The sequence below is a fragment of the Penaeus japonicus genome, unplaced genomic scaffold (genome assembly GCF_977035675.1).
Source record: "Penaeus japonicus unplaced genomic scaffold, GWHDUDI00000001_assembly GWHDUDI00001399, whole genome shotgun sequence".
Lineage (NCBI taxonomy): Eukaryota > Metazoa > Arthropoda > Malacostraca > Decapoda > Penaeidae > Penaeus > Penaeus japonicus.
Window position 1 is genome coordinate 10,001 of NW_028235801.1, and position 12,500 is coordinate 22,500.

A 12,500-nucleotide genomic window follows, 5' to 3' on the forward strand; every position below is an offset into this window, starting at 1 on the left:
TCATTCTCATTTACATTCACCTTCTCATTGTCATTCTCACACATTCATTTTCACCTTCTCATTATCTTTCTCACTCTCACTCACATTCACCTTCTCATTTTCATTCTCATTCTCACTCACATTCACCTTCTCACTTTCATTCTCATTTAAATTCACCTTCTCATTGTCATTGTAAACCACTAGCTGGCACTAGTTATAACCCACCACTGAGAGCAGTTGTTATAACCACTCGATGCCCTGGTTGTAGGGCGGTGGTTAAGAGACAGACGTTCACGTGCCACGGTCTTAATTGCGGACTATTAATCACACCAGACTCTGGCCGAAGGCCAGAGGTCAGAGCTGTTCGCTCTAGTCTGTCTGTCTGTCTGACCTCTCTGTCCTGATCTGTCTCTCCTGGGTTCCTTGTGTGTCCTTTAAGTACAGAGCCTGAGTCACTTTCTACGCCTAAGGCTATTTCACAACGGAAACAGCTGAAGGGACCGGAAGCAGACTATTGAATGTTACACGGCAATGAAAATACACATACTATCAAATGGTAATGAAGGTGAGAAGGAGGGAGATGTCTACAGATTCATCCTGCTATAACATATAAGATGTACTTGGTCAATGAAGAGGTTTTAATGATGCTTCCGGTTCGGTACACGTGTGAGTGTGTCAGCTGTGACCAGGTGAAAGGTCACGGCAGGAAGCAGGTGTCGGTCAGTACTTCCGCTAGTCACTAGGGAATAGTGTCCTTAAGGAACTATTATTACAAAGACTGTATAACAATCAAATAACAGTAATAGTCCGAAAATCAGTGGCTTACATTCATTCTCACTCAAATTCACCTTCTCGTTGTTTTCTCACTCATTTACCTTCTCATTGTCATTCTCATACACATTCGCCTTCTCATTGTCATTCTCATTCACATTCACATTCTCAGTCTTATTGTCATTCTCACTCACATTCCCCTTATCAATGTCATCTCACTCACATTCACCTTCTCATTGTCATTTTCACTCACATTCACCTTCTCATTGTCATTCTCACTCATTCACCTTCTCATTGTCATTCTCCCTGACATTCACCTTCTCATTTTCATTCTCACTCACATTCACCTTCTCATTTTTGTTCTAACTCATTCTCCTTCTCATTGTCATTCTCTCACATTCACCTTCTCATTGTCATTCTCATTCACATTCACCTTCTCATTTTTATTCTAACTCATTCACCTTCTCATTGTTTTTCTCTCTCACATTCACCTTCTCATTGTCATTTTCACTCACATTCACCTCATTTTTAATCTCACTCACATTCACCTTCTCATTGTCATTCTCACCCATTCACCTTCTCATTGTCACTCTCCCTGACATTCACCTTCTCATTGTCATTTCCACTCACATTTACCTTCTCATTTTTATTCTAACTCATTCACCTTCTCATCGTCATTCTCTCTCACATTCACCTTCTCATTGTCATTCTCATTCCATTCACCTTCTCATTATCATTCTCACTGACATTCACCTTCTCATTGTCATTCTCACTCGCACTCACCTTCTAATTTTCATTCTCACTCATATTCACCTTCTTATTGTCATTCTCACTCTCATTCCCCTTCTCATTGTCATTCTCACTGACATTCACCTTCGTATTGTCATTCTCACTCACATTCACTTTTTCATTTCATTCTCACTCACATTCACCTTTTCATTTTCACTCACATTCACCTTCTCACTTTCATTCTTACTCACATTCACATTCTCATTATCATTCTCACTCACATTCACCTTTTCATTTTCACTCACATTCACCTTCTCACTTTCATTCTCACTCACATTCACCTTCTCATTATCATTCTCACTCACATTTACCTTTTCATTTTCACTCACATTCACCTTCTTCCCTTCATTCTCACTCACATTCACCTTCTCATTATCGTTCTCACTCACATTCCCCTTTTCATTTTCACTCACATTCACCTCACTTTCATTCTCACTCTCATTCACCTTCTCATTATCATTCTAACTCACATTCACTTTTTCATTTTCACTCACATTTACCTTCTTTTCATTCTCACTCACATTCACCTTCTCATTGTCATTCTCACTCACAATCACCTTCTCATTGTCATTCTCACTCACATTCACCTTCTCGTTATCATTCTCACTCACATTCACCTTTTCATTTTCACACACATTCACCTAACTTTCATTCTCACTCACATTCACCTTCTCATTATCATGCTCACTCACATTCACCTTTTCATTTTCACTCACATTCACCTTCTCATTGTCATTCTCACTCACATTCACCTTCTCATTGTCATTCTCACCCATATTCACCTTCTCATTGTAATTCTCATTCACATTCACCTTCTCACTGTCATTATCACTCAAATTTACCTTCTCATTGTCATTCTCACTCATATTCACCTTCTCATTGTCATTCTCACTCACATTCACCTTCTCATTGTCATTCTCACTCATTCACCTTCTCTATCATTCTTACTCACATTCACCTTCTCATTGTCATTCTCACTGATTCACCTTCTCATGTCATTCTCATTCACATTCCCCTTCTCATTGTCATTCTCACTCACATTCACCTTCGCATTGTCATTCTCACTCACATTCATCTTTTCATTCTCATTCCCATCCACATTCACCTTCTCTTTGTCATTCCTACTTACATTCACCTTCTCATTGTCATTCTCACTGATTCACCTTCTCATTGTCATTCTCACTCGTATTCTTCTTCTTATGTCATTCTCACTCACATTCACCTTCTCATTTTCATTCTCACTCTCACTCACATTCACCTTTTAATTGTCATTCTCACTTACTCACATTCTCATTGCCATACTCACTCGCATTCAACTTCTCATTGTCATTCTCACTCACATTCATCTTTTCATTGTCCTTCTTACTTACATTCACCTTCTCATTATCATTTTAACTCACATTTACATTCTGATTGTCATTCTCACTCACATTCCCCTTCTTATTATAATTCTCACTCACATTCCCATTCTCATTGTCATTCTCACTCACATTCACCTTCTCATTATCATTCTCACTCACATTCACCTACTCACCGTCATTCTCACTCACATTCACCTTCTCATTGTCAATCTCACTCACATTCACATTCTCACTGTCATTATCACTCACATTCTCCTTATTTTCATTCTCACTCACATTCACCTCATTTTCATTCTCACTCACATTCACCTCACTGTCATTGTCATTCACATTCACCTTTTAATTGTCATTCACACTCACTTTCACATTCTCATTTTCATTCTCACTCACCTTCACCTTATCATTGTCTTTCTCACTCACATTCACTTTCTAATTGTCATTCTCACTCACATTCATCTTCTCACTGTCATTCTCACTTACATTCACCTTATCATTGTCATTCTCACTCACATTCACCTTTTCATTATCATTATCATCCACATTCACCTTCTCATTGTCATTCCTACTCACATTCACCTTCTCACTGTCATTCTCACTCACATTCACCTTATCATTATCATTCTCACTCACTTTCACCTTCACATTGTCATTCTCACTCACATTCACCTTCTCGTTATCATTCTCACTCACATTCACCTTCGCATTGTCATTTTCACTCACACTCACCTTCTCATGTCATTCTCACTCGCATTCACCTTCTCATTGTCATTCTCACTCACATTCACCTTCTCACTTTCATTCTCATTCATATTAACCTTCTCATTGTCATTCTCACTCACATTCACCTCATTGTCATTCTCACTCACATTCACCTTCTAATTGTCATTCTCACTCACATTCATCTTCTCATTGTCATTCTCACTCACATCTGCCTTCTGATTTTTATTTTCACTCACATTCACTTTCTCATTTTCATTCTCACTCACATTCATCTTCTCATTGTCATTCACACTAACATTCACCTTCTCATTTTCATTCTGACTCACATTCAACTTCTCATTTTCACTCACATTCACCTTCTAACTTTCATTCTCACTCACATTCACCTTCTCATTGTCATTCTCACTCACATTCACCTTCTCATTGTCATTCTCACTCATAATTACCTTATTTTCATTCTCAGTCATATTCATCTTCTCATTGTCATTCTCACTCACATTCACCTCATTGTCATGCTCACTCACATTCACCTTCTCACTGTCATTCTTATTAACATTCACTTTCTCACTGTCATTCTTATTCACATTCACCTTCTCACTGTCATTCTCACTCACATTCACCTTCTCATTGTCATTCTCACTCACATTCACCTTCTCATTTTCATTCTCACTCACATCCACCTTCTCATTGTTATTTTCACTCACATTCTACTATCATTATCATTTTCACTCACATTCAACTTCTGACTGTCATTCTCACTCATATTCACTTTCTCATATTCATTCTCACTCACTTTCACCTTATTTTCCTTCTCACTCACATTCAGTTCACTGTCATTCTCACTCACATTCACCTTCTCATTGTCATTCTCATTCACATTCACTTTCTCACTGTCATTCTCACTCACATTCCCCTCATTGTCATTCTCACTCATTCACCTTCTCACTGTCACTCTCACACACATATTCACCTTCTCACTGTCATTCTCACTCACATTCACCTCACTGTCATTCTCACTCATATTCACCTTTTAACTCTCATTTACACTTACTTTCACTTTTTCATTTTTATTCTCACTCATATTCACCTTATTGTCATTCTCACTCACATTCAGCTTCTCATTGTCATTCTCACTCACATTCAGCTTCTCATTGTCATTCTCACTCACATTCACCTTCTTCCTGTAATTCTCACTCCCAATCACCTTCGCATTGTCATCCTCACTTCCCTTCTCACGCTCATTACTCACAAACAGACGTCTAACACAAGCATCTTCCTCCCTCAGGTGAGACTCCCTTACACTTTGCTTCCCACAACGGCCATCATGCTGTTGCAGAGACGCTCCTCGAGAAGGGCGGAGAAGTGAACGCCGAGGATGATGAAGGTAAGGCGATTGGAAAGCGAGTGACTTCTTAAAGGCACCAGAAGAATTTTGCTTTTGTTCCTTTTCTCATCTTTGTCTTTATGGAATTTTATAACAATTGTTGTTATAATTTAATAAGGGAATCTTTATCATCATTTATCATTATTTTTATTGATATTTATTTCTTTATTCAATGAATTTTTCAATAAAATATTTTCATAGATTATTTTATAAAATAGAAATTAATAGATTTTTCTATATTTCTTTATACTATAAATGTTATAATGATTAGTTATAATAATTATGATAATAATAAGTATGATCATCTTAATTATTATTGATATTATCATTATTATTTTCATGATTATCTAAAAGAAATATGATCATCCTCATCATCAATGGTGCTATTCATATTATCATTATTATTTCAATAGGATTACTATTATTATTACTCCTATTTCTATTAAATTATCAATTGTTATCATCCTTCTTCTCATTATTGTTATTTTGATGGTGATCCTGTTCTTGTTCTCCTACATGCTTTTGTTGGTGGTGTTGTTGCGAGGTCTTTGTCAGTGATGACAAAGACAATGATGATAATGGAGAAAGTAATGGCAACAAAAGCAACAACAATAATGATGATAATGAAAAGTTTCATAATGTAATGGTGGTAATGATAACAATATTAATGATAAAGTAATCATCACTGATAATGTTGATGATAACACTTTCATGATGATAATAGAACTAATGATAATGGTAATGACATATTTATGATAACAATGATAATAATAATGGTGATGATGAATAATGATAGTAATAAATTTAGAAATATAAAAGTTTAGTTAAGTCCCCCCGAACGGCGGGTCCGTTTTCTTTGACATACGTAATGTCTCCCATGTTCCACCAATATTTGATGTTTTTTATTTTACGCTTATTTACTACAAGAAAGACATGTTTTGTTTATGTTACACCATTTATCAGGTGTATGTTTTTCCATTATGAAGACTATATATTTTAACTGCATTGAAACAGAAGTGTTAATCATTTTATATCAATATGATTTTCTGAATAAATTAGCAGACGCTCAACAACACCACGTGTTTCAATGGCTAAAGAACATCTTTATTTACTGCACGAATATCTTATATTTATCTTTACTTATTTATATTGATCTTTACTGCACGAATGTTTATCTTTAATATAATATTTATCTTTACTGCACGAATGTGGCAAGAAAACCCCACAAATATTAAGGAAGGAAATATTTTATGATACTGATGATAACACTCTCATGATAATGATGGAACTAATGATAATGATATAATGATAATAATGATGGTGATTGGAAGGTGAATAATGATAGTAATAACAGTAATGATGGAAATAATATTTATTGATTATGATGATAATTCTTATTATAATGAATATTTTAAATATTGATTATAAATGATTATAAATTTATTATGAATTGTAATTATCATTAATGATAATGATTATATTTAATGATAATGATTATTTTTATGTTATTATCATTTTTAGAAATCATTATTGCTGTTATTATTTTCATCATCATTAATATTTTCATTATCATTATTATCATTATTAATATTATATGATTATCATTATTATTAGAATTATCATTATTATTATCTTCTTTATTATTTTTATCTTCCTCATTATCATTATTATTCATGTTATTCTCATAATTGTCTTTACCAATATTTCTATCATTATGATTGATATGTTTGTATCATTTTATTACCATTGCTATCATTATAGCTATCATGACTACTGTTATTATTGAAATGGTCTTCGTAAATATAATAATAAAAACAATAAAAATTACAATAATTATCATAGTAATATAGTTTTTTTTTTTTGTTTTTTTTGATAAATGATTATCAAACGTTCTTTTTCATTCAAATATTCCTTCTTATAATCATACGCATTTTTTTTCCTTCTTATTTCTATGCCTCTTCCTAATTGTTATTTTCAGTAACTTTCTTATTATTTGCAATTTTATTAATATTCAAAATATTCATACTATTCCTTGCCCTTATCCTTATCACCTTAATCATTCCTAAAATCTAGTCTCATTTTCACTCGCATTCACCTTCTTACTGTCATTCTCACTCACATTCACCTTCTAATTGTCATTCTCACTCTCATTCACCTTCGCATTGTCATCCTCACTTCCCTTCTCACGCTCATTACTCACAAACAGACGTCTAACACAAGCATCTTCCTCCCTCAGGTTGGACTCCCTTACACTGTGCTTCCTGGAACGGCCATCATGCTGTTGCAGAGACGCTCCTCGAGAAGGGCGGAGAAGTGAACGCCAAGACTAAGAATGGTAAGGCGATTGGAAAGCGAGTGACTTCTTAAAGGCACCAGAAGAATTTTGCTTTTGTTTCTTTTTTCTTCTTTGTCTGTATGGAATTTTATAACAATTATTATTCAGATCTAATAAGGATACCTCTATCATCAGCTTTTCTTATTCCTTCATCATTTATTATTCTTTTCTATTTATCCATTCCTTAAGTTTTAGTTGTTAATTTGAGTTATTTGTAAATGTTATATATTCATTATCATTTGTCATATGTATTTCAAGGTTATGATTATTATTATCATACAAATATTCATTATTATTGTACATTCATATCTTATCATTTATTACAATTACATTTGTATTATTATTATTATTTCAAGAATTTTCTTTTGTAATAGTCACTTTTCATCATTCATCTTTTTTCTTCCTCTTTTACTCTTTTCATTATTGATATGATTTTCATTTTTACTTCTATTTTTCTTATATATGATTTTATACATATCATTGCCGTTATTATTATTATTGTTATTGTTAGAATTATCATTATTTTAATTATTCTTATTATTCCTATTTCTATTTAAATTATTATCATATGTTATCCTTCCTCTTGTCATCATTGATAATTTTGCTGATGATCCTGTTGTTCTTGTTCTTGTACATGCTCTTGTTGTAGTTGTGAAGTCTTTATCACTCATAGTACAAGTGTCGGTAAATCATGATGGTAATGACAATGAGGATAACACGATGGCTTCCTTGTTCTTCCTTCTTGCAAACACCCAAGTCTGCTCACAGCTTGCTTGCAACAAACATGGTTATGCAGGTGCTGTTAAGAGGAATGCACTACTTAGCATTAATTTCACAAAATACCTTTTCTCGCAACTTAAGTTAGGTTTGCTAAATACAAAGATAACATATCCAAATGAAATATCAATAATATAAGTTGATACGAAAAAAGATATTACCTATTTTGTTTGATTATTATAATAATGATAATACTAATAAAATAACCATAATAATGATGATAATGATAATGATGACTAAGAATAACATTGATTATAATTATATAAAAACATTAAAGATAACAATAACAATCATTATTATTATCAATATTAATATCAGACTAGTTAGAATGGCCATTATTATTTTTTGATAATTCTTATGACTGATATCATAATTTCTTTCATTATAAATATTATGTTAATGATAATACTAATTCCAAAAACAATGATAGAAGTATAATGAGATCCTTATTTTCATTATGGTTATTATTTTAATTCCTATCATTGCCATTAGAATATGCATTAAAATTATAATGATCATAATCATTCTTAAAATCATGATGATTCTCATTCATGAATACTTTCCTGATTTTGTTTCCACTCTCATTTTCTTCATCATTTTCCATCCCTTTCATTTCATTCTATAGTCATTTCATGCTTATTCATAAGCTTTCCTTTTTGCTTGTATTTATCATAAATATTTTAATTAGCATTATTATCATTAATATCATAATCATTATGATTATAATAATTGTTGCCATTCAAATTAGCATTGAAATTTTCATTCCTAACCTCAGTTCCCTTCTCATTTTGATTCTCATTAACATCATCACCACAGTTTTCTTTTTCATTTTTATCTTCGCAAGTCTCAGAACCATTCCAGTCATAACTTTCCTTCTCCTACTCTTTGTTACTCTATACTTTCTGTATAATTATCCTTCTCCTACTCTTTGTTACTATGTTTTCTGTATAATTCTCCTTCTACTCTTTGTCACTCCATACTTTCTGTATAATTCTCCTTCTCCTACTCTTTGTCACTCTATACTTTCTGTATAATTCTCCTTCTCCTACTCTTTCTCACTCTATACTTTCTGTATAATTCTCCTTCTCCTACTCTTTGTCACTATATTTTCTGTACAATTTTCCTTCTCCTACTCCTATTCTTTGTCACTTTACATTCTCTATATAATTCTTCTACTCTTTGTCACTTCATTTTCTGTATAATTCTCCTTCTCCCACACTTCATCATATTTATTTCTCTTCTCATTATCCCTCTCAGTTCTCTCTCTCCTTATATGTATATATATATATGCATATATATATATATAATATATATATATATATATATATATATATATATATAATATATATATATATATATATATATTTATGTATAAATATATATATATCTACATATAAATATACATATTTATATACAAATATACATATTTATATATAAATATATATATTTGTATATAAACATATATATATATATATCTATATTTATATATAGATATGCATATATATATACATATATATATATATCTATATATATCTATATATATATATATATATATATACACATATGTATATATATATATATATATATATATATATATATATATATATATATATATATATATATATATATATATATATATATATATATATATATATATATATATATATATATATATATATATGCATATCTCTCTCTCTCTCTCTCTCTCTCTCTCTCTCTCTCTCTCTCTCTCTCTCTCTCTATATATATATATATATATATATATATATATATATATATATATATTGTCGTCATTAATATTATTGTTATATTTCATCATCATATATATATCTTGATTTATATAATATATTCTTAAATATATATCATATTTTTATCATTATATTTACAACCTATATCATTACATTCACATCTCACTTATTTCTGAACAAATTTGAATAAAAATGAAAATAAGAAAATGAAACAAGTGTTTCATTAAAGAGCAACATTTAAACATTGACAAGTTCTACAGTCAAGTTTACCTTCAGGGCGGACAGCAATGCACAAGGCAGCTTGGAAGGGACACACGGCAGTGCTGGAAGTCCTTCGGGAGGGCGGGGCCGACGTGGACGCTGCAGATGGTGAAGGCGACACGCCCCTCCACAAAGCAGCTTCACAAGGGCATCTCCTCGCTATATTCAAGTTGACGAACTTTGGGGCTTCCACGTACAAGAAGAACAAGAGAGGAAGGACTCCGCAGGACTTGATGCCGAGATCTTCCTCCACAGAGAGCCGTGGCATGGAACTTTTCCAAAGCGTGTCCATGGTAATAGATTGTATTGGTCAGACTGTGGTCCTTCCTCTGTCACCATTGGTTTTCAAAGTTGTGCATCATGGGCAGTGCCATGGTTACTGAGTGGCACTGTTACTAAATCACAAAAGGATTTTTTTTTTTTTTTTTTTTTTTTTTTTTTTTAATAATGAGACATAACATGCTAATGCATTTATCTGTTGAATATTGATCACTTTCAGACTCATGTGGCACAAGGTTGGGTTGCAACCGAGAAGGAAAGGATCAGATTGCAAAGAGAAATCCAAGTGCTTAAGGTGAGTTTTTGGAGAGAAAATGAATTAAAAGATAGAAATAATTTTGATTTGATAATAATAAAAAGATAGAGAAAAATCAGTGGAATGACAGGAAATATAGCAATCAAAGAAAACATTTCTAAAATCCATAGCTAGGGGAGTAAATAGAATGAAACCCAAAGCAAAATGTGAGGGTTTTGGTGACGGCTAATCTTTTATAAGTATTTGATCTGCTTTATTCTTTTACGACTCCAATCTCCTTATCTTGTGGTTATCAGCTTTCCCTCCATCCTCTGACAATGTCAGGAAGGAGATGCTTGTTATCATGAGCGAAGCAATTATGAGCAACAACATGAGCAGAGAGAGAGAGAGAGAGAGAGAGAGAGAGAGAGAGAGAGAGAGAGAGAGAGAGAGAGAGAGAGAGAGAGAGAGAGAGAGAGAGAGAGGGGGGGGTAATGTTAGAGAGAAAGTTCATTTCGTTTGTCTTTTTGAGTACTTAAGATACCTCTTCTATACTCATCCAGAAGCAGAGAGAGCAGAGAGAGCGAGAGATCAGTGCGAAAAGTAGCGAGACAGTGAATCTACAGAAGGAGACCAGAGACCTGAAGGAAGACCTGAGGAAGAAGGAAGAGGAGATTGTATTACTTAAGGTATGCACAGGAGAGAGCGAGGAAGAGGGACGAAATGACAGAGAGAAAGGAGGAGAGGAAAGGGACAGATATAGAAGAATGGTTACGAAAGAGGAGAGTTAGTGTGAGATAGATTGTGTTATTAGTAGCTTGTTGTCTGGAGAACCTGGAGCTTCCTGAATAAGTCCTTGTAGGTGTGAACCTCAACTATTCCAAACGAAGAGAGAAAAGGTTGCAGGATTTGTGCAAATGAAATGGAACACGATGAGCAATTTTCTTTGCTTCCAAAATGCATTAGCCCCTTTTTAAAAGCGATTTTATTTGTCGAAGCGAGATTATTGCTTGATCGTGCGATTCCACTTGCTTTGCCTGTGATGCCTTGCTCTTCTCCTCAAGCCTTTAGGACAGAGACATCCCTACAGTGTGGTCTTCTCTTACAGGAGGAGCAAGGACATGAGAGGAGTAGGATGGAGACTGAGGTGACTAATCTGCATGCAGAAAACAGCGAACTGAAGGATATCCTATGTCTGAAGGAAAGGGAGATCAGAGAGCTAAAGGTAAGAGTAAGAAGAAAGAAAAGAGAGGAGGAGAGAGAAAGTGACTAAAATAAGGAGAGAAACAATGAAGAAGTATTGTATTCACACACATGTACTTCCACATAGTTCAATATCCGTCCATTTAAGAAGGCGTGACAGTCCTTTATTTTACAGGAGCAACACACAGCAGACGTTGGGAACGCGACGAACAGGTCGGAGGGCGAGGATGCGAAAGTGAGGATGATATTAATTCTTATGACTTATGATGCATTGCACTGAGGGTGATAATAATTCTGAGAATTAAATTCAATGGTGATATTAGTGCTTTTAACGTAAATGTAGTTGCACTGAGGATGATGTTAATGCTTTAGACAGAACTTCAAGAAAGGAAGGTTGGGAGAAAGATAAAGTGCGAGAGAAGGAATTAGAACAAAGGAGGGAAAGGTTGAAGGTGAGGGAGAAATACATTTTCACAGAGAGAGAGAAAGAGAGTGAATGAGAGGAAGAACAGGCATAGTGGAGACAGGAGGAGATTGCACGTCATCTCTCTGGCCCCTTTCGCACACAGGATCGTCTGGAAGAAGGAGCCAGGAAGATTCGGGAGCTGAGGGCGGAGGTGAGGGAGATGGAGGAGCAGCTGACGCAAGCCGAGGTAAC

General features: G+C 33.8%; 1 protein-coding gene across 5 annotated transcripts in view; it reads left to right on the top strand.

Moving 5' to 3' along the window:
• Positions 1-12,500, top strand: part of LOC147466384 (uncharacterized) — a 19,658-nt gene that overhangs the window by 6,502 nt on the left and 656 nt on the right. Inside the window, exons 4-11 of one of the 5 annotated variants that reach the window (XM_086535572.1) lie at positions 4,906-5,004; positions 7,241-7,339; positions 10,141-10,418; positions 10,625-10,699; positions 11,206-11,328; positions 11,748-11,864; positions 12,018-12,077; positions 12,412-12,495. In XM_086535572.1, the coding sequence (XP_086391698.1) occupies positions 4,906-5,004; positions 7,241-7,339; positions 10,141-10,418; positions 10,625-10,699; positions 11,206-11,328; positions 11,748-11,864; positions 12,018-12,077; positions 12,412-12,495 (935 nt within the window). Of the gene's footprint in view, positions 1-4,905; positions 5,005-7,240; positions 7,340-10,140; positions 10,419-10,624; positions 10,700-11,202; positions 11,329-11,747; positions 11,865-12,017; positions 12,078-12,411; positions 12,496-12,500 lie in introns of all 5 variants that reach the window. The other 4 variants (XM_086535571.1, XM_086535574.1, XM_086535573.1 and 1 more) reach the window with 4 other exon arrangements.